The following is a 23959-nucleotide window of genomic DNA, read 5'->3' as shown; positions in this document are numbered from 1 at the left end:
ACTTTGGAGTTAAATGATCTTCCTTTCAGGAGCATAGTTTTCTGTGGCTCAGTCTATTTCTGAATTCCACCTTTCCCTCCTCTTTCTATTTTTGTTCTTTGCTGCGCTGTCTGACTGGCTCCTTCAGTTTCTGGGAGGGGGAGATTCCCCCCCCCCTTTTTTTTATCAGTTCGCTTCTGCTGCACTTGAGACAGGCTTCTTGAGGGCTGTAGGAGACTTCTTGTAGAAGCTAGGCTAACCCATAGCAGGTGAACTGCTGCGTCTGCTGTGCCTCGGAGCCTTCAGCCACTTCTTGTTCGATGACAGCAGCTGTCCCTCCTGGACCAGCTGCTCATTCATTGCTTTCCCTGGTACTTAATTTTCTCAAGGTTGTCTGTAGTGGGGTTACAGCCCAGGAGTTGCTGAAGTCTGGAGTTGTGGTCCTTGTGCTTTGTACTCTGTGGTCAAGTTACAGTGTACCATCTGATCTCTTTAGTTTTGACATTTTAAAACGTAATGAGAAGGTAACCTTTCACGGGTGAGGGTTGACAGTATGCTAGGGGTTGTGCTCCTCAGACTGGAATTTTCTCCTGGCTTGTGCCTGTCTCTTTGGCCAGAGAACTCTGGGCATGGCCTTGGAGGTGTGTGTGGCCCGTGCTTTAGACTCTTCTCTCAAGCGTTGGCCTTTGCTCTTCCGTTACTAACATATATTCACTGAACTAGCCTCCTGTCCTGAGTTTAAGGAGCCTGTTAGAAGTCAATTAAAACTAGGTATGGTCTTCCCTCTTGATCCCAATCCGTACCTCTCTAGTAAGTCTGATTTTGTTTTTTGTTTTTTTTTATTTTTTATTTTTATTTATTTATTATTTATTTATTAAAGATTTCTGTCTTCTCCCCGCCACCGCCTCCCATTTCCCTCCCCCTCCCCCAATCAACTCCCCCTCTCTCCTCAGCCTGAAGAGCAGTCAGGGTTCCCTGCCCTGTGGGAAGTCCAAGGACCTCCCACTTCCTTCCAGGTCTAGTAAGGTGAACATCCAAACAGCCTAGGCTCCCACAAAGCCAGTACGTGCAGTAGGATCAAAACCCAGTGCCATTGTTCTTGACTTCTTAGCAGCCCTCATTGTCTACTATGTTAGCGAGTCCGGTTTTATCCCATGCTTTTTTCAGACCCAGTCCAGCTGACCTTGGTGAGTTCCCGATAGAACATCCCCATTATCTCAGTGTATGGGTGCACCCCTCGCGGTCCTGAGTTTCTTGCTCTTGCTCTCTCTCCTTCTGCTCCTGATTTGGACCTTGGGGTTTCAGTCCGGTGCTCCAATGTGGGTCTCTGCCTCTGTCTCCTTTCATCGCCTGATGAAGGTTAATATCCAGGAGGATGACTATATGTTTTTCTTTGGGTTCACCTTCTTATTTAGCTTCTCTAGGATCACAAATTATAGGCTCAATGTCTTTTATTTATGGCTAGAAACCAATTATGAGTGAGTACATCCCATGTTCCTCTTTTTGGGTCTGGCTTAGCTCACTCAGGATAGTGTTTTCTATTTCTGTCCATTTGCATGCAAAATTCAAGAAGTCATTGTTTTTTACTGCTGAGTAGTACTCTAATATATATATATATATTCCATACTTTCTTCATCCATTCTTCCATTGAAGAGCATCTAGGTTGTTTCCAGGTTCTGGCTATTACAAACAATGCTTCTATGAACATAGTTGAGCATATACTTTTGTTGTATGATAGGGCATCTCTTGGGTATATTCCCAAGAGTGGTATTGCTGGGTCCAGGGGTAGGTTGATCCCGAATTTCCTGAGAAACTGCCACACTGCTTTCCAAAGCGGTTGCACAAGTTTGCATTCCCACCAGCAATGGATGAGTGTACCCCTTACTCTATAACCTCTCCAGCAAAGGCTATCATTGGTGTTTTTGATTTTAGCCAGTCTGACAAGTGTAAGATGGTATCTTGATTTGCATTTCCCTGATCGCTAAGGAAGTTGAGCATGACCTTAGGTGTCTTTTGGCCATTTGAACTTCTTCTGTTGAGAATTCTCTGTTCAGCTCAGTGCCCCATTTTATAATTGGGTTGATTAGCCTTTTACAGTCTAGTTTCTTGAGTTCTTTATATATTTTGGAGATCAGACCTTTGTCAGTTGCGGGGTTGGTGAAGATCTTCTCCCAGTCAGTGGGTTGCCTTTTTGTCTTAGTGACAGTGTCCTTTGCTTTACAGAAGCTTCTCAGTCTCAGGAGGTTCCATTTATTCAATGATGCCCTTAATGTCTGTGCTGCTGGGGTTATACGTAGGAAGTGGTCTCCTGTGGCCATGTGTTGTAGAGTCTTTCCCACTTTCTCTTCTATCAGGTTCAGTGTGTTCAGACTGATATTGAGGTCTTTAATCCATTTGGACTTGAGTTTTGTGCATGGTGATAGATATGGATCGATTTTCATTCTTCTACAGATTGACATCCAGTTTTGCCAGCACAATTTGTTGAAGATGCTCTCTTTTTTCCATTGTATACTTTTAGCTCCTTTATCGAAAATCAGGTGTTCATAGGTTTGTGGGTTAAGGTCCGGGTCTTCTATTCGATTCCATTGGTCAACTTCTCTGTTTTTATGCCAATACCAAGCTGTTTTCAATACTGTAGCTCTGTAATAGAGTTTGAAGTCAGAGATGGTAATGTCTCCAGACGATCCTTTATTGTATAAGATTGTTTTGGCTATCCTGGGTTTTTTGTTTTTCCATATAAAGTTGATTATTGTCTTCTCAAGGTCTGTGAAGAATTTTGGTGGGATTTTGATGGGGATTGCATTGAATCTATAGATTGCTTTTGGTAGAATTGCCATTTTTACTATGTCGATCCTCCCAATCCAAGAGCAAGGGAGATCCTTCTATTTTCTGGTGTCCTCTTCAATTTCTTTCTTCAAAGTCTTAAAGTTCTTGTCAAATAGATCTTTCACTTCCTTGGTCAGAGTTACCCCAAGATATTTTATGCTATTTGTGGCTATCGTGAAAGGTGATGCTTCTCTGATTTCCCTCTCTGCTTCCTCATCCTTAGTGTATAGGAAGGCAATTGATCTTTTGGAGTTGATCTTGTATCCTGCTACATTACTAAAGGTGTTTATCAGCTGTAGGAGTTCTTTGGTAGAATTTTTGGGGTCACTTATGTATACTATCATATCATCTGCAAATAACAAAAGTTTAACTTCTTCCTTTCCAATACGAATCCCCTTGATCCCCTTATGTTGTCTTATTGCTATTGCTAGAACTTCAAGCACTATATTGAAGAGGTATGGAGAGAGTGGACAGCCTTATCATGTTCCTGATTTTAGTGGGATGGCTTTGAGTTTTTCTCCATTTAATTTAATGTTGGCTGTCGGTTTGCTGTAAATAGCTTTTATTATATTTAGGTATGACCCTTATATCCCTAGTCTCTCCAAGACCTTTATCATAAAGGGGTATTGAATTTTGTCAAATGCTTTTTCAGCATCTAATGAAATGATCATATGGTTTTTTTCTTTCAGTTTATTTATATGATGGATTACATTGATAGATTTGCGTATGTTGAACCAGCCCTGCATCTCTGGGATGAAGCTTACTTGATCATAATGGATAATTTTTCTAATGTGTTCTTGGATTCGGTTTGCCAGTATTTTATTGAGAATTTTTGCGTCAATGTTCATGAGTGAGATTGGCCTGTAATTCTCTTTCTTGGTTAAGTCTTTGTGAGGTTTTGGTATCAGGGTGACTATAGCTTCATAAAAGGAATTTGACAATGACTCTTCTTTTTCTGTATTGTGGAATACCTTAAGGAGTATAGGTATTAGGTCTTCTTGGAAGTTCTGGTAGAATTCTGCATTGAAAGCATCTGGTCCTGGGTTTTTTTGGAAGGGAGGTTTTTGATAACAGCTTCTAATTCTTTGCAACTAACAGGTCTATTTAGATTGTTCACCTGGTCTTGGTTTAACTTTGGTATATGGTACTTATCTAAAAAAAATGTCCATTTCTTTTGCATTTTCCAGTTTTGTGGCATACAGGCTTTTGTAGTAAGATCTAATGATTCTCTGAATTTCCTCTGTGTCTGTGGTTATGTCTCCCTTTTCATTTCTGATCTTATTTATTTGCGTGTTCTCTCTCTGTTGTTTAATTAGTTTGGATAGGGGTTTGTCGATCTTGTTGATTTTCTCCAAGAACTAATTTTTTGTTTCATTGATTCTTTGGATTGTTTTCTGTGTTTCTATTTTGTTGATTTCAGCCCTCAGTTTAATTATTTCCAGTCTTCTACTCCTCCTGGGCACGTCTGCTTCTTTTTTTTTTCTAGAGCTTTTAGGTGTGCTGTTAAGTCCCCAATGTATGCTTTCTCCGTTTTCTTTAAGTGGGCATTTAGTGCTATGAACTTTCCTCTTAGCACTGCTTTCATCGTGTCCCATAGGTTTGAGTATGTTGTCTCTTTATTTTCGTTAATTTCAAGGAAGACTTTAGTTTCTTTCTTAATTTCTTCCTTGCCCAGATGTGGTTCAGTAGTTGACTGTTCAGTTTCCATGAGTTTGTCAGTTTTCTGGGGGTAGCATTGTTGTTGCCTTCTAACTTTAATCCATGGTGATCTGATAAGACACAGGTGGGCACTGATATTTTTTTGTATCTGTGGAGGTTTCCTTTGTTACCGAGTATGTGGTCAATTTTTGAGAAGGTTCCACGAGCTGCAGAGAAGAAGGTATCTTCTTTCCTATTTGGGTGGAGTGTTCTATAGATGTCTGTTAAGTCCATTTGCTTCATTACCTTTAATAATTCTCTTAGTTCTCTATTGGTTTTTGTCTGATTGACCTGTCCATTGGTGAGAGAGGTGTGTTGAAGTCTCCTACTACTAGTGTGTGTAATTTGATGTCTGCCTTGAGTTCTAGTAATATTTCTTTTACGTAAGTGGGTGCTTTTATATTAGGGGCATAGATATTCAGGATTGAGACTTCATCCTGATGAATTGTTCCTGTTATGAATATAAAATGTCCATCTTGATCTCTTCTGATTGATTTTAGTTTGAAGTCAGTTTTGTTAGAAATTAGTATGGCCACGCCTGCTTGTTTCTTAGGCCCATTTGCTTGAAAAACCTTTTCCCAACCCTTTACTCTGAGTAGATGCCTGTCTTTGTGGTTGAGATGTGTTTCTTGTAAACAGCAGAATGTTGGATCCTGTTTTCGTATCCAATCTCTTAGCCTGTGCCTTTTTATAGGTGAATTGAGTCCATTAATATTAATTGATATTAATGACCAGTGGTTGTCTGCTCCGGTTATTCTTATTGTTTTTGGTAGCAGAGTTTGTGTGTCTCCCTTCTTGGAGTTGTGCTGGTGAAGGGTTGCTAGATGCCTGAGTTATTGTAGGCAGTGTTGGCATTGTTGGATTCCTTGGGTTGTGGATTTTCCTTCTGTTACTTTCTGTAAAGCTAGATTTGTGACTACGTATTGTTTGAATTTGTTCTTATCCTGGAATGTTTTGTTTTCTCCATTGATAGTGAATGATAGCTTGGCTGGGCATAGTAGTTTGGGCTTGCATCCATGGTCTCTTAGTTTCTGCAGTTCCTCTATCCAGGACCTTCTGGCTTTCATGGTTTCCATAGAGAAGTCTGATCGGTTTACCTTTATAAGTTACTTGCCCTTTTTCCTTTGCAGCTCTTAATATTCTTTCTTTAATCTGTATGTTTTGTGTTTTGATTATTATATGGCGAGGGGATTTTTTTTTGATCCAGTCTATTTGGTGTTCTGTATGCTTCTTGAATATTCAAAGGAATATCTTTCTTTATGTTGGGAAAGTTTTCTTCCATAATTTTGTTAAAAAAATTTTCTGGGCCTTTGAGCTGTGACTCTTCTCCTTCTTCTATCCCTATTGTTCTTAGGTTTAGTCTTTTTATTGTGTCCCATATTTCCTGGATGTTTTGTGATGAGAATTGTTGGCTTTGCTGTTTTCTTTGATCAGTGCGTTTATTTTCTCTATGGTGTCCTCAGAATCTGAGATTCTTTCTTCTATCTCTTGTATTCTATTGATTATGCTTGTTTCTGTAGTCTCTGCTCGTTGACCTAGATTTTCCATATCCAGCCAGTCCTCAGTTTGTGTTTTCTTCCTTGCTTCCATTTCAGTTTTCAATTCTTGAACTGTTTCCATTACCTGTTTGAATTTTTTTTCTTGGTTTCCCATGGTGTCATTTACATATTTACTCATTTCTTCAAACTTTTTGTTATACTTCTCATCCATTTCTATAAGGGCATTTTTTACATGTTGTTTGAGGGACTCTATTGCTTTCATAAAGTCAATTTTTTCTACTTCTGTGCTAGGGTGTTCAAGTCCTTCTGTTGTAAGGTCATTGGGTTCTGGTGTTTTCATGTTGTTTTTCAGATTGTTGGGTGAATTCTTGCCTTGGCGCCTGCCCATCTCTTTCCACCTATGCTATCTAGTGGGTCTTCTAAAACAGGATCAGATTTACCTGCTGGCCAGGGGCCCGGCTTACAAAATGCCCCCGCTCCATTTCCTGGCTCCCGCCTTGGGCCAAGATTCCTCTCACGACTCAGGAGGGTCTACAGGAACCGGACCAGGCTCCCAGTTCGTCAGGGACCTCGCCAACAAAAGGCCTACCCCTCTGCAGGCCAGCCACCAAAACAAAGACACTCCCACTGCCCTCTGCCCCGAGCACCCAACCCAGCACTCAAACAGGCTGAACTGGGTGATCCCTCGCCCCGTGGAAGGGAGGGAGAAGGAAGGAAGCCTCTGGGGGCAAGCTGGGATGGCCAGGGAGAGAGAGGTCGCAGCAGAGGAGCAGCAGCCCCGCAGACTGACCAGGTAGTCAAGGGGGTCGGGGAATGCCCCCACTCCATTTCCTGGGTCCCACCGCAGGTCAAGAACACTCTCACCACTCAGGAGGGACTTCAGGGACAGGACCAGGCTCCCGCCATGTCCGCATCCGCCTCGCGTCTGCCCCGCGTCTGTGCTGCCGGTGTCTGCCGCTGGCGTGCCACGGGTCTTGGCTGCTGGTGTGCGCCGCGGGTTGTAAGTCTGATTTTGGACTGTTCTAGTGCTTGGTTTCTGTTGTGAAGGAATAGCATGCCCTGTCTTGGAATTGTGTGAGCATAGTAGTACTGTGGAAGGGTATGGCCAGTTGGAGTGTACTTGGGCAGCCTTCCTGCAGATGACGTGTGTGTGTGTTGGTTTGTGTGTATGTGTGTGTGTAATTCATTTTGCTGTTTTTCTGTCTTAATGAAGTTGTAAGACAGCATAAAAACCAAGCTTAATGACTAGGATTGAACCCATGGCTTTGCTCATTGTAGCCAATTGCCACTACTGAGTTATATTCCCAATTCCTAATTCCCATCTTTTGGTCAGAGATATCCTATTTATAATTTGTCCCCTGTGTTATTATTGTACCACTGTAACAGAATGCCTAAGATAAATAATTTGTAAGAATGAAAGGTTTATTTCAGCTTATTGTTTCATAGATTTCTTCAGTCCATGTCTTTTGGCATTGTTGCTCTGTGCCCAGGGAAGCACACAGTGTCATAATAGGAGCAGGTGATAAAAGAATCCTGATTACTTCATGGCATCCAGGAAACAAGGCAATCAAAAGGAAGGGCTTAGGGTCTAAATATGAACTTCAGGGGTATACCTCCAATGATCTAACTTCATCCAATCTTCTAAAGACAACACCATCCTCTAGTTGCATAGTAGTCTTGGGATCAAGCCTTCAATATGTGGGATACAAGATCCAGATTGTAATGTATTCCTACAAGAAAATATCCTTCCCACCTGGCACAGATCTTGTGCCTATTGCTGACCCGGATGCCAGAGATGTGACTGGGGTGATAGAACTGATGATGATACCAATTGCTTTTCTTAGACGATCTTCTGTGTGGGTTATTTCCCCGCTTTTCCTGTCATGAGAGTGTGTTCAAGCTTTCACTGTGGACCTCAGTTAGAACTTGAATGTGTGGGACATTTTCTCTATTTCTTTTTGACATGGGGTATCATATAGGCTGGTCTCAAGTCCACAAGCTTCGTGCCTAAGTCCCCCAGCACTGTTTTTACAGGTGTGTGCCATCACGCACAACTTGTAGGACACTTTCAGAGGCACCGTTTTTAACAGGGTAATCCAGTCTTTGGAGTTGTGTGTCCAAAGATGCCCGAAGAATAAATAAATCTTTGAATTTATATACATATTTTTAATTTCCATGTCTGTGTTTCTCTAGTTTCTTCTTGGACCAAGATGACTGATGGAAACCTTTCCACCTCAATGAATGGTGTAACATTGATGGGCATTCTAGATGGTCGGCCAGGAGACTCACTTCAGGACCTGCAACACCTGAGTGTCAAGGCACCCATATCCCTTTCAGTGCCTGACTATGGACCCACAGTAAAACTTGGTTCTTTGGAAGATCGACACAGCCTTCAATCAGTAGACTCAGGCATTCCTACTCTGGAGATTGGCAACCCGGAGCCTGTCCCCTGCAGTGTGGTTCATGTGAAGAGAAAGCAGTCTGAGTCAGAGGTCATCCCTGAGCGGGCCTTCCAGAGTGCGTGCCCCCTGCCCTCCTGTGCACCTTCAGCTCCCACCAACAGCGAGCAGGAACAAGTTGTACGGAAGTCTTCCACATTTCCCAGGACAGGCTATGACTCAGTGAAACTCTATAGCCCCACCTCCAAAGCCTTGAGCCGAAGTGACAATGTCTCTGTCTGTAGTGTGTCTAGTCTTGGCACAGAGCTGTCAACCACACTGTCAGTCAGCAATGAGGACATCTTGGACCTCATGGTCACAAGCAGTTCCAGCGCCATTGTGACCCTAGAGAATGATGATGACCCACAGTTTATTGATGTCACTCTGAGCTCCATCAAGGAAACCAGTGACTTACACCAGCAGGACTGTGTTGCTGAGACTGAGGAGGGGAGGAAATTGAAACTATTCCAACCATTCAGTCACTTCTTTACGAGGTAACACCTTCACTATTTGGAGCAGAGCCAGGGCTCCAGATAGAGACCTGTTGCCTTGTGCTTCCTTGTCTAATTGTATGTGTCTCCTGTGCATTATTAAGAGCTGTGTCCTATGGACGGTTGTGCCTTTTCCCTTTGCCTCAGAGTATGGAGAGTAGTATCTGCTGCTAAGTCAGCTGTTTGGCCATCTCCTTCTGTGTCGTTTTTTTTTGTTGCTTCTTGGCCTCTGACCTTTTGTGGATGGGTCACCCACAGGTGATTATTATCCTTACTTTGTAATTTACTAATTACTTTGGTTTCTTGGGTTGAGATTGTTACCAGCATAAGCAACTCTGTTTCTAATTTTCTAATACTTCTCCTAGTAGCAGACACTGGGGCTGGCATTTCCAAGTGCCAGGGCTAGGAAAGGGGCCTTTTTGCATGTTCTGGCCTTGGCCCTGTTGTTGAGGCATGTGCCGTGGCCACCCTGCAGCCACACGATTCTTATTGTGTTGATCCTACCATGTGCACCCTTCCTTTAGTGCCATGTTACCCACGTCCCCAATAAGCCTGCTGAGCTTCCTGTGTGTCCTCTAGAACCCTGTGAGGAGAGTTGCTTCCATTTTTCTTCTTGTTTGTGTTCTTATGCTTTTGTTTAACAGGAGTCTGCCTATGGTTCTGTTCTAGGCAGGTCATCTGGGAGACATAGGATGATAGACATGTTCTTAGGTCATAAAGGAGGGTGAGCTTATAGTCTGGGGTTGAGATACCACCACCAGTTAGTTACAGAAACTGAGATGCTCTGCATAAGGGTATGGGGGCTATGGATTGTACGTATAGGATTATTATCAGCCTTACATTTTTCTTTCTTTCTTTTTTTTTTTTTTTTTTTGTTTGAATTTTCGAGACAGGGTTTCTCCGTAGCTTTTTTGGTTCCTGTCCTGGAACTAGCTCTTCTAGACCAGGCTGGCCTCGAACTCACAGAGATCCGCCTGTCTCTGCCTCCCGAATGCTAGGATTAAAGGCATGCGCCACCACCGCTCGGTGCAGCCCTATATTTTTCTTTGGAGGCTTCTGTGCTATGAATTTGGTAGGTGGGTTCATACGGAACATGTTTCTAGCAAGTCAATGTTAGACTTCGCAGTACTTGATGTGTTGTTCTGCTAGAGTCAGCCAGAGACATGTGGATCTAGGAAAATGTAGTAACCTAGAGTTCCCCAGTTGCTTCATCAGGCAAATGTGGAGTGTCCTCAGTCAACCTAAGACCAGTCCTGAGTGAGATGCTCTTCACATGGCATGCAGTCTTCTGGGGACACCTTTGTTTTTGATGTGCCAGCTGGTGGGTACCACATACCTCCAGTGGAGTCCTGGTCACAGAACTTGGTACTCAGTGATTACCTTCAGGAACCCTAGGGAGCCCTTGTGTGTCAGAGTCCTTCTGAGACATCCCCTGCTGGGGATCTCACCTGTGTGGCTGGCTGGTTCCTGTTTACTTGTATGAGTGTTTGCAGTTCTCCAGAGTGCTTTATCTGAGTCCTCAGATCAATCTCAGAGGGGAACGGGAAAGGAGACAGATTTTCAGTCACTTATGAGACAGGGATTCTTAGCAAATCTGGAAACCTTTTTTTGAAAGAGGTGAAGTAGCATAGTAGGAACAGCTTGGTTTACAAGTCACATCCTTGAACATCATCTACCCTTACTGAGGTTAATAAATCCCTAGCAGAGTACTGGGAAAAGGTACTGGGTATGTGGTATGTCTTTGGTCCTCTTCAATCACCTATGTTATCCCCATCATCAGGGTGTTTGCTGTCTCAGCTCATTTTATCCAGAATTGAAGAGCCCAATTGTGGTTGTGGAATTAAGTGGGTTAATATGAGCAAAGTTAAGTGCAGATTCTGACACATGGATGATATCTTCGTTAGGGTTACTGTGATGAAATACCATGGCCAAAAGCAAGTTGGAGAGGAAAGGGTTTATTTTTATTTGCCTTACTCTTCCATATTACTGTATATCATTGAAGGAATTTAGGACAGGAACTCAAACTGGGCAGGAACCTCGAGGCAGGAGCTGATACAGAGGCCATGGTGGTGATGGTGGGTGCTGCTTACTGGCTTGCTTAACATGAGTTTATCAGCCTGCTTTCTTTCTTTCTTTTTTTTTTAATATTTATTATTTATTATGTATACAGCATTCCTTCCATGTATGCCTGCAGGCCAGAAGAGGGCACCAGACTCCAATACAGATGGTTGTGAGCCACCATATGGTTGCTGGGAATTGAACTCAGGACCTTTGGAAGAGCAGGCAATGCTCTTAACCTTTGAGCCATCTCTCCAGCCCCCCCTGCTTTCTTATAGACCGGAGTAATACCAGCCCAGGAATGGCACCACCCACAATGGACTGGGCCCTCCCCCACCAGTCACTAATTAAGAAAATGCCCTACAGCTAGATATTATGGAGGCATTTTCTTAATTGAGGTTCTCACCTCTCAGCAGACTTTAGCTTGTGTCAAGTTGACATAAAGCTATCCAGCACAGATGACTTACATATCAGCTGTTAGGGGTCATCATGACTTTCCCCTGATTTATTGCTACCTTTGTCTTATGGGGATATGGTAGAGTTGGGTTGTCTGCTAAGTCTCTTCCCCTTTGGAGGAAATGCCTTCCATTTTGCAGTTTCTAGACCCCTCTCATTTCTTGGTTCCTGCCTCTTTATCTTTATCCAGCTCCGACACTGTTATAGGGAGCCACACTTAAGCACTGAAGCAGATGGACTATAAAAACAGATGAATCCAAGTGATAAGTCAGTGCACTGAGTCTAGTGGTGCCCCTTCCCCTTTCTAGAGTCTCAAAGTCTTAAAGAAGAGTTCCTACCTAGAGTTACTTTAAGGGACCGGTTCAGTGGGACATACACTGAAAACAGGTGAGTATAATCATGGGACTGCCTGGAGGGTGTGCTGGAGGGCCGAGCAACCACCAGGATGACTTCTGGGAGTGTCAGAACTGGGAACTGCAAACAAGTTGGATGAACGAATGACAGAACGACAATAGCCGTGGCTTCCAGAAACATTCATAAGAAGTCCCTCTGGGAAAGAGCACCTCTGTCCCAGCCAATATTCACTGCTATTCTCTGTACGAGATATCCTGTTGATGCAGCGATTGCTGGAACCTCAGACACGCCGCCTGTACCTAGAAGAGTGATCACCAGAACCAGGGGTCCGCCTGCACCTGGAGCAGTGACCACCAGAGCTGTGGCCCTACCTGCACCCCAAGGAGCAATCATCTGAGCCTTGGGCCTGCCTGCACCTGGAGATAACCATCAATGGAGACTCAGCTCTGCCTGTACCTGAAGGAGCCTTCAATGGAGCCACAGTCCCTAACTACACCAATTGGAGGTAGAGGGACCTCCTGAAGTACAGCCTCCACCTGTACCAATTGGAGGAAGAGATGGATAGATAACAACAACATAAAGAACAATATGGCACCACCAGAAACTAATGATTCTACAACAGCAAGACTTGAATATACCAATGCAGATGAAACAGAAGAAAACAATTTTAAAAATAACTTTATGATTGAGGCCCTTAAATAAGAAATGAAAAAATTCCTAAAGGAATTTTTCTAAAGAAGTAGAGGAAAATACAAATAAAAAAATTGGAAGAAATCAACAAATCTCTTAAAGAAAACCAAGAAAAAGCAATCAAGCAGGTGAAAGAAACAGTTTAAGACTTGAAAACTGAAATAGAGGCAATAAATTAAACACAAACCTAGGGACTTCTGGAAATGGAAAGATCTAGGTAAATGATCAGGAAACACAAATGCAAGCATAAACAACGGAATACAAGAGATGAAAGAGAAAAATCTCAGGTGTTGAAGATATATGATAGAGAAAATAGATTCATTGGTCAAAGAAAATGTTAAATCCAACAAATTCTTAACAAAAAACATCCAGGAAATCTGTGACACAATGATAACACCTAACATAAGAATAGTAGGGATGGAAGAAGGAGAAGTCGTCCAACTCAAGGCACAGAATATATATTCAACAAAATCATAGAAGGAAACTTTCCCAACCTAAAGAAGGACACGCCTATGAAAGTACAAGAAGCTTACAGAACACCAAATAGACTGGACCAAAAAAAAAAAAAAAAAAAAAAAAAAAAAAAGTCCCCTTGCCACATAATAATCAAAACACTAAACATCAGAATAAAGAAAGAATATTAAGAACTACAAAGGAAAAAAGGCCATCTAACATATAAAGGAAAACCTATCAGAATTACCCCATCTTCTCATTGGAAACAATGAAAGCCAGAAGATTCTGGACAGGTTTTATGCAGATACTAAGAGACCATAGATGCCAGCCAAGACTACTATACCCAGCAAAGCATTCAGTCACTGTAGACGGAAAAAAACAAGATATTCCATGACAAAACCAGATTTAAATAATACCTATCCGCAAATCCAGCCCTGTACAAAGTGTTAGAAGGAAAACTCCAATGTAAGGAAATCAGCTACATCCACAAAAACACAGGCAATAGATGATCTCACAACAGCAAATCCCAAAGAAAAGAAATGCAGACACAATGCCACCACCAACAACAAAAATAACAGAAACTAGCAATCACTGGTCATTAATACCCTTTAATATAAATGTACTCATTTCACCTATAAAAAGGCACAAGCTAACAGATTGGATACAAAAACAATCTATGCCTCTGCTGCATACAAGAAATAAACCTCAACTTGAAAGACAGACATTACGTCAGAGTAAAGGGTTAGGAAGAGATTTTCCAATCAAATGGACCAAAGAAGCAAGCTAGTGTAGCTATTCTAATATCTAACAAAATAGACTTCAAACTAAAATCAGTCCAAAGAGATAAAGAAGAAAATTTCATATTCATCACAAGAAAAATCCATCAACAGGAAGTCTCAATTCTGAATATCTATGCCCCAAATACAAGGGCACCCACATTTGTAAAAGAAACAATACTAAAGCTTAAATCACACATGAAACTCTACACACTAAAAGTGGGAGACTTCAACACCCCACTCTCACCACTAGACAGGTGTACCAGACTGAAACTTAATAAAGAAAGGAACTAACAGATGTTATGACTCAGCTGGACTTAACAGACATCTTTCAGAACATTCCACCCAAACACAAAAGAATATCCCTTCTTCTCAACACCTCATAGAACCTTCTCAAAAATCGACCACATACTTGGTAATAAAGCAAACCTCAACAGATACAAAAAAAATTGAAATAGCACCATGTATTGTACCAGATCATCATGGTTTAAAGTTAGAATTCAACAAGACTTCAGAAAGAAGTCTTTTTAAATAGACCCATAAACCTTAAGAATTAAATAGACCTATAGACCTTAAGAATTAAATAGACCTATAGACCTTAAGAAAATAGAAATTAAGTAGACCTATAAATCAAATAGACCTATAAACCTTAAGAAAATAGAAACAGTCATCAAAAGCCTCCCAACTAAAAAAAGCCCAAGGCCAGAATTTCAAAGAAGAGCTAATACCGATACTCCTCAAATTGTTCCATACAATAGAAGCAGAAAGAACACTGCCACAAACACATGGAAATTGAGCAATGCTCAACTGAATCACCACTGGGTCAAGGAAGAAATAAGAAATTAAAGACTTCTTAAAATTCAATGAAAATGACTATACAATGTACCCTAACTTATGGGGCACAATGAAGGCAGTGCTAAGAGGAAGTTCATAGTACTAAATGCCTACATAAAAAATTGGAGAAATCCTACACTAGCGAATTAACAGAACATCCAAAAACTCTAGAACAAAAAGAAGCAAACTCACTCAGGAGGAGTAGACAGTGGGAAATAATCAAATTGAGGACTGAAATCAATAAAATAGAAACAAAGAAAACAATACAAAGAATCAATGAGACAAAGAGTTGGTTCTTTGAGAAAATCAACAAGATTGACAAACCTTTATCCCAACTAACCAAAAGGCAGAGAGAGAATATACAAATGAACAAAATCAACAATGAAAAGGGGGACATAACAAAGACACTGAGCAAATTCAGAGAATCATCAGGTCATACTTCAAAAACTCCACAAAATTGGAAAATTTAAAGGAAATGGACAATATTTTTGATAAGTACCACATACAAAACTAAATCAAGACCAGATAAATTAAATGGACCTATAAACCTTAAGAAAATAGAAACAAAAAAAAAAAAAGAAAAGAAAATAGAAACAATCATCAAAAGCCTCCCAACTAAAAAAAGCCCAAGGCCAGAATTTCAAAGAAGAGCTAATACTGATACACCTCAAATTAATTGTTCCATACAATAGAAGCAGAAGGAACACTGCCAAACTTTTTATGAGGCTGCAGTTACCAAACCTTTTAAAGAGATGCTAAGAATTACAGACCAATCTCCCTCACGGACACTGATGCAAAAATACTCAATAAAATACTGCCAAACCGAATCCAAGAATACATGAGAAACATCATTCACTATGATCAAGTAAGCTTGGTCAGAGAATTGCAGGGAGGGTTCACCATACAGAAATCTGTCAATGTAATCCACCATATAAACAAACTGAAATTAAAAAAAAAAAACCCACATGATCATCTCATTAGATGATGAAAAAGCCTTTGACAAAAATCCAACACCTTCTCATGATCAAGGCCTTGGAGAGATCAGGGATACAAAGAACATTCCTAAACATAATAAAGGCAATATACAGCAAACCAACAACTAACATCAAGTTAAATGGAGAGAAACTCAAAGCGATTCCACTAAAATCAGGAACAAGACAAGGCTGTCCTCTCTCTTCATATCTATTCAGTATAGTGCTGGAAGTCCTAGCTCGAGCAATAAGATAACAAAAGGAGATCAAGGGGATACAAATTGGAAAAGAAGTAGTCAAACTTTCACTATTTGCTGATGTATATGATATACACACACACACACACACACATATATATATATACTTATGTATGTGATAGTATACATGAGTGACTCAAAAATTTCTACCAAGGAATGTCTACAATTCATAAACATCTTCAGTAATGTAGCAGGATACAAGATTAACTAAAAAAAAAAAATCAGTAGCCCTCCTATATATAGATGATAAACAGACTGAGAAAGAAATCAGAGAAACATCGCCCTTCACAATAGCCACAAACAACATAAAATATCTTGGGATAACTCTAATCAAACAAGTGAAAGATCTGTATGACAGAATTTTAAGTCTTCAAATGAAATTGAAGAGGATATCAGAAAGTGGAAAGATCTCCCATGCTCATGAATAGGTAAAATTAGCATAGTAAAAATAGCAATCTTACCAAAAGCAATCTACAGATTCAGTGTAATCAAAATTCTAGCACAATTTTTCACAGAATTGAAAGAACAATACTAAATTTCATATGGAAAAAACAAAAAACCCAGGATAGCCAAAACAACCCATACAACATATGGAGGCATCACCATCCCTGAGTTCAAGCTCCATTATAGACCTACAGTAATGAAAACAGCTTGGTATTGGCATAAAAACAGACAGGTGAAACAATGAAATGTAATCAAAGACCCTGATATTAACCTATACACCTATGAACACCTGGTTTGTGACAAAGAAGCTACAAAGATAAAGTGGAAAAAAGAACATATTCAACACATGGTGCTGGTATAACTAGATGTTGACATGTAGAAGAATGCAAATAGATCCATATCTATCCCTGTGCACAAAACTCAAGTTCAAAAGGATCAAAGACCTCAACATAAATCCAACCACACTGAACTCATAGAAAAGGAAGTGGGAAGAACACTTGAACACATTGGCACAGGAGACTTCTTCCTAAATACAACACCAGTAGTACAGACATTAATAAATGGGACTTCCTGAAACTGAGAAGCTTCTGCAAAGCAAAGGACATGGTCAGCAAGACAAAATGGCAGCCTACAGGATGGGAAAAGATCTTCACCAACCCCACATCTGACAGAGGGTTGATCTCCAAAATACAGAACTCAAGTAATTAGACATCAGACTACCAAATATTCCTATTAATAAATGAGGTACAGATTTAAATAGAATTCCCAGCAGAAGAATCTCAAAAGGCTGAAAGACATTTAAGGAATTCCTTAACATCCTTAGCCATCAGAGAAATGCAAATCACAACAATTCTGAGATCCCATCTTATACCGATCATAATGGCTAAGATCAAAACTCTGATGACAGCTTATGCTGGAGAGGATGTAAGGTAAGGGGAACACTCCTCCATTGCTGTGGGAGTGCAAACTTGCACAGCTTCTGTGAAATCAGTATGGCAATTTCTCACAAAATTAGGAATCGATCTACCTTAAGACCCAGCAATACTACTTTGGGGCATATACCCAAAGGAGGCACACTCACACCACAAGGACATTTACTCAACTATATTCACAGTAGCATTATTCATAATAGCCAGAACCTGGAAACAATCTAGATGCCCCTCAACTGAAGAGTGGATAAAGAATATGTGGTACATTTACACAGTGGAGTACTACTCAGCAGTAAAAAATAATGACATCTTGAAATTTGCAGGCAAATGGTTTGCACTAGGGGAAAAAAACATCCTGAGTGGGATAACTCAGACCCATAAAGACAAATATAGTATGTACTCATAAGTGGATATCAAACATAAAGCAAAGGATAACCAGCCTACAGTCTTAACCCCAGAGAAGCTAGAATCTCATCCAGAAACAGATGCAAAGATCCACAACTAACCACTAGGCCAAGCTCCTGGAGTACAATCAAAGAGAGGGAGGAGCGATAATATGAACAAAAGGGTCAAGATCATGATGGGGAAACCCACAGATTCAGCTGACCCAAGCTAGTGGGAACTCACTGACTCTGGGCTGGCAACAGGGAAACCTGCATAGGACCAGTCTAGGCCCCCTGAATGCAGGTGTCAATGGTGTGACCTGGGCAGTATATGGAGCCACTTAAGCACGAGGGGGGGGGAGCCTTGGTCCTGCCTCAACAAGGTGATGGGACAGACTTAGTTGACTTCCCAGGGGAGGCCTTATCCTCTCTGAGGAGTGGATGGGCGGTGGGCGGGGAGAATGTGGGGGAAGCAGAAGGAGAGGAAGGAGAGGGAACTGGGATTGGTATGTAAAATACACACAAACACAGTCACAGAGAATGTTTAAGAATGCAGCCCAGAGCTTAGCCGAGGTACTCTGATGACTCTGGACTGCAACAGTGTTTGTGGAGGGTGAACCAGGACTAGAACTGGTCCAATGGGGATTCCAGGCCAGGCCATTCCATTTTATATTCCTTGTCTGGTCCATCACCCTTCTGCATTCTGCTCCCTACAACCACAGTGAGTTTTTTTTTTTTATCTGATCTGTAGAAAGATGTATGGGTGGGAAACCGGTTGCTCTTGGGGAATATGGCTCCAGTAGAGGAAGTAGTGGAGATGGTCAGAGAGCTTCTGAATCTGACTTCTTGATGAGGTTCCTACATGAGACGGGAACAGCGGAGTAGTTGCCCCATGGAAGTGTAGGCGTAGCCACTGTTTGTTTTTCCTTTACTTGCTGTAACGTATGCCTGTGTACCAGATTACTCTGAGCTCTAGACTGCTTCCTGCCCTCCTAGACATGGTAGATATCTTGGGAGGGTGGTCCTGCAGTTGGAAGCACTGGTTCAAGGCTCAAGTGGACTAGGTTTATTGTCAGCCCTCCTTCATAACTGTGTGACCTTTAGTGCTTTAGTGGAGGAAAACAGCTCAAGTAAGATCAAGTAACCAAGGAATCTAGCTTCCTTACATAAGTAGTGACTTTCTCTGGTTTGAATTTTTTTTTCTTTTTTTCTTTTTTTTTTTTTGCCTTTTGCCTTTTGCCTTTTTGAGATAGGGTTTCTCTGTGTAACAGCTCTAGTTGTCCTGGAACTGGCTCTGAAGACTAGGCTGACCTCGAACTTGCAGAGATCTACCTCCCTCTGCCTCCCAAGTGCTGGGATTAAAGTGTGTGCCACCACTGCCTGACCTTGAACAAACATTTTGTTTCCTAATGCACTTGTGAGCTTTTGATCCCATACTATGTACATTCTTCGGTTGAACCTATTGCCCAGTAACTTAGAGAAGGATTTCTATACCAGGCATTGTTGATGTTTGAGATGGATACTTGTCTGTGGGCAGCTGTTCTGTGAGTGTTGTATCAACCCTGGCCTCTGCCCACTAGATTCTGGAACCATCCCCCAACTGTAAAGACGAAAATGTCTCTAGACATTATTGCCACATGTCCTGGGGATGGAGATGGGTGAAGAATGGGGAGAATCATCAACCTTTCAGGTGCACTGGGCTAGCAGGTTATAACTGTTGGTACTTAAGTACATTTATTAGTGTCATTTGAGCAGAATCTTCAGCTCACATGGGGGAGCTGTGTTAAGGGATCCTACGAATCCAGTGTAGTAGAACCCAGAGAGCAGTGGGTGAGGAATTCAGTAGCATGCCTTTGATGTAGCTGTTTTCCTCAGGCAATGGGGTTGGTTTCCAGAAGCCAAAGGTTTAATCTGCTAATCTGTGCCAGTCTAGGAAGTAATAGTTGCTTTCCTTACTTACATATCTGTCATGTGGTCTTTTAAAAAAAACTCTCAGAGGAGGTGATCACAGAGAGTCCTTTGTTACAAATGTTCAATTGAAGGCAAAGCAGCAAAACAAAAAGACTGAAAAGAAAAAAAAAACTGTAAAATAAAGCCAGGAGGTAATCTCAGCACTCTGGAGTCAGAGGCAGGTGGCCTCAGGAGGCCAACCTGGTTTACAGAGTGAGTTCTAGGACAGCCCAGGCTACACAGAGAAATCCTATCTCAAAAACAAACAGAACAAAACAAAACAATATCAACAAAACGAAGGCAAAGCAGACTTTGCCAAAGAAAGGTATAGGGGTAGATACAGCCTTTGGGGATGCTCCTGACTGTGCTTCAAGGCCTGGAGTGATGGATTTTCTAGTCTGCTTCCTGGCCTGGCAGAGGGCTCTTTGGGGGCAGTCTGTATCTGGCTAGCCCTGCTTCTACTTGTAATTCAAAGACAGTGGGAGGACCATGGTGGTTTGAGAGCTGGGGCTGGGGCACCTCACCAGCTGTGTCATTTTGTGCTTTGTGACCCTGAGAAAGTCGTTTAATCTCTGCAGCCTTTAGTATGAACTTGAGTGACCTAGGACTAATTGTTCCTCTAGAAGAGTCAATGTGATAGAGTCATAACTCAGATTAGAACATTTGCCCAGTGCCTGCGAGGTCCTGGGTTAAATTAAAAAATTAAAATAAAATAAAATACACAAATGACCCAAGTGAAGAACTAATAATGCAAGTGTTAAATGAGGAAATAGAAGTTAACTCTCAAGGCAGAGTGTGCTCCATACATACACTATTTCCGTTCTACCTTTCTTCTTTTGTTGGAGTTTCATATTTGGTTTCAGTGTTATTTTTAAAAATGCTTCTGTGTAAAGATATTTACTTCCACCAGTTTAAAAGCGAATCTTCAGGTAGATACTTTGATATGGTACGAATATGTTTAACCACAGTTTTAGCTAGGCTTTGGGGATTTGATCCATTGGCTGGCGACCATAGACTATGGTAAGGAGGAAATTTAGAGACAGGCGATAGCTCATGAAGAAGAGGTGAGTTCATTTACCAGGAGGTAGGTGCACTCTTATGTGCCTGGTGCTGTTCTTTGTTTCGCATGGCTGCCTTTTTCAGGCTGTACAGTAATGGGGGAGTAGCATGAGGTGGGACCCTGGGCTGCCAGTTCATCCTTTGGGCTGTTTCAATTTGCTTTCCTGGACTTTATTAGCTTCAGAACGGAAATCTGCTCTTGGTCTCTTGCTGCTAGAGTTTTGGATATGAATTAGGACTGTCTCCCCATTTTGGGAGGACCTAGGCAGAAATGAGATGCAGGCCATTTTTTCCCTCTCTTTGCTCCTGCTCTCTGGTACCTATTGTAGAGATGGGAGCCTTTCCTACAGCTTTGACACTGGTCTGTTTTCAGCTTCCTGGATGCTGAGAGCATTGTTATGCAGGAGAACCCTGTGTTCCTTTCCAGAGGCAGTGATGCTGACTTCCTGTTGGGTTTCTTGAGTTCAGCAGTTCCAGTAGCAGCTCCCATTTGCATCTCAGGTACATTAGCTTCTTGTTGCCCAGTGCCCTGTTCCTAGGAGCCAGGGGATCATTCAGAACCAGCTTCTTCATATGATCTTGAAATCATCTTATTCCTGTGTTAAATCCATTTCTGCTTTACAGACCTAGGTTTTTTTTGTATCTTGCACTGGGAGAGCTTACTGATTCAGGAACATATTGGTAATTTTTCTTGTATATGTGGAAACTGTGACAGAGGCTGATTAATTTGCCAGTAGAGTTAGGGCTTGGGTCTTTGACCTTTACGATTATGATCTACAAGACAGGAATAAATTCACACTTAAAATGTTGTTGGGCGAAATGGGAAGGGATGTACCTGGATGTGTAATAGGTGTGTGGCTGGAATAGTAATATTTATTGTTTTATGTTGCCTGACTTATTTTCTAATCCTATGACCATTTTAGAATTAGCACCAGTAAAATGAGAAGTCGCATTTGATTTATAATCATGACTTTTCTACACAGTCTGTTTGCTAGTGTCCTATGACTTTGAGCGCCAGAACACTTGCTGTGTATTTCAGGTGCTGCTGGTATGTGCAGATGCTTGTGCATTGCTGAGATACCAGGGAGGGAGGGCTGTGCAGTGGTTTCTCGACCTAGCTGTGATGGTGTCCTGGCCTGTGGTCTTGGATAAAACTTAGTCTTTATGTGCTTGTCTGTGAAATAAGCTGAAGTACTTAGTTATGGGTCTGTGAGAATGAAAAGAGCCATCTCATGTAATCAGTATGTTGAGCTCCAGGAGCCAGGCAGAAGAGAAGGCAGAAGATTGCAAGATGGGTGGGCTGCTGCAGAGACCACTATATCAAATCTCTCTATTGTGGAATGAGGATGGGAAGAAAGTCAGTAATAAGATAAAAACAAAAACTAAGAGATTGGAATAGAACAGAACCAACAGAAGGAAAAGAGCCTAAGAAAAGGCACATGAAACAGATAAAGATGCAGAGACTACTTATATACACACACACATCCCATGAAAATGCCATAATATATGCAAAGAACCTAGAGGGGGAAATGAGAGAGAAAATAATATATATGTAGAATTAAAAAATTAAATTAAAAAAAAAAAGCCCTGACTTGATATTATGAGACAAAGAACCTACAATGATACTGTTGAGTTTTTCTGTTGGCCATCTCCTACTTGGCATGCAGCCTGCCCTTAAGAGGAGTTTGTTTCCCCAGCTGAGAGTCCCTTAGAGAAGACTGAAGTTGCATTTACATGTACTTGTCAATTGGAGTAGCTTCTGGGTTAGGAATGGGGACCTGTGTCCATGTCTCCTTTCAGTTCAAGACTCCATCTGGTACAGATCCTTGTACATGCTGCCTCAGTCTCTGGGAGTTTATTTGTTCTTTTGTTGCTTTAGAGGGCAAAGCTAATTTTTTAAAGCTGAGTAATATTTCTCCATATGAATTTGGCATAGTTTATCTGTTAGCTCACTGAAGGGCATCTTAGTTGCTTCTAAGTTTTGGCATATATGAACAGTTGCTGTTGTAAAGTTCCATGTGGGTTTAAGTTTCTTTTGGGAACTTCTAGGAGTGCAGTTGCCTTACTGCATGATAAGCTTGTTTTCCAAGGTGCCTTCACTGTTTTATATTCCCACCAACAATGAATGAGAATTCTTGTGCCCTATCTCCTCACCAGTGTTTGCTGTTACTACTTCTTGTTGTATTGCTCTGGTTTTCTTGGTCAGATAGGAAGCAGGGTCCTTAGCTGACAATATTCTGGTATGTTTCTATAACAAAGCATCATTAAAATGAATGGTCTGAAAACACCAATTCTGGAGGCCGGGATGTTCAAAATAGAGGCCCAACAGATTTGGTATCCATTGACACACCAAGCTTGTTTTGATGGATGATGGTGTATTAGTTACTTTTCTTGTTGATGTGAGCACTTAAGGAAGGAAGGGTTTATTTTGCCTCACAGCTTATAGATATAGCCCATTATGGCAGGGAAGGATTGGTGACAGGAGCATGAGGCAGCTGGTCACATTGCATCTGAAGTCAGGAAGAGAGACAGGTGTGCCAGTGGGATGGTGCTACTCATTCAGAGTGGGTTTTCCTTCTTTCATTAAGTCTTTCTAGAAATACCCTTATAGATATACTGGTGATATATTTCTATGGTGATCCTAAATCCCATCAAGTTAGCAGTCAAGATTAACTATCCCATGCAGCCATCTTCAAAATTTTTTATTATGTGGAGGATGGTGCCAGAAAAAGGTGTTGGATCCCTTGGAACTAGAGTTAGAGGTAGTTATGAACTGTGGGATATGGATTCTAGGAACCAAACTTGGGTCCTCTGGAAGAACAGCAAGCACTCTTAACCACTGAGCCATGTCTCCACCCCCAACAGCCATTTTTGCTATACCCTCATGTGCCAAAGGGGCAAGTCAACTCTTTGGGGCCTCTTTTAAATGGACACCGATTTCAGTCATGATGGCTATTCCCTAAACTACTTCCCAAATCTGCCACTCAGTAATGTCAACTTGGCGATTAGGATTTTGGCATGTGAATGTGTTCAGGCCATAGGCACAAGGGTGGATGGAGTAGTGGGTTTGAGGAGGCGGGGTGGTGCTGAGGTTATCCTGAGACATAGATATTTGGGCGGAGAGGGGAACATTGCTGCGCCCTGCTGAGCGAGTGGAAACCAGTCAGTGTGCCTCTGTATCGCCTCAGCCCCAGCTATGGTCCCCTCCACAGGCACTTGTGTGGGGTGGGGTTGCAGTTTTCTGAATGCAGTGAAACAACTAACAGGTAGGAGTTAAGTGACTACACTTAAGTGTGGTCACAGTGGTGAGTTTTAATTTTGTGCTGGGTAGCATAAGCCCCTTGTGGGTGATGGGCAGTGAAAAGAGGAGTCAGCACCAACTTTCTTCAAACCCAGTGAGAGGAGGGGGTCAGA

General features: G+C 41.7%; 1 protein-coding gene across 1 annotated transcript in view; it reads left to right on the top strand.

Annotated features, from left to right (window-relative positions):
• The window catches only part of Tbc1d14 (TBC1 domain family member 14), a 111515-nt gene that overhangs the window by 12018 nt on the left and 75538 nt on the right, over positions 1–23959 (top strand). The window contains exon 2 of the mRNA XM_057771808.1: positions 8196–8934. Within this exon, the coding sequence (XP_057627791.1) occupies positions 8196–8934 (739 nt within the window). The remainder of the gene's footprint in view (positions 1–8195; positions 8935–23959) is intronic.

This window comes from Chionomys nivalis, chromosome 6 (assembly GCF_950005125.1).
Source record: "Chionomys nivalis chromosome 6, mChiNiv1.1, whole genome shotgun sequence".
Taxonomy (NCBI): domain Eukaryota; kingdom Metazoa; phylum Chordata; class Mammalia; order Rodentia; family Cricetidae; genus Chionomys; species Chionomys nivalis.
Note: the sequence above shows the minus strand (reverse complement) of the source record. Positions and strands in the feature narration are given on the sequence as shown.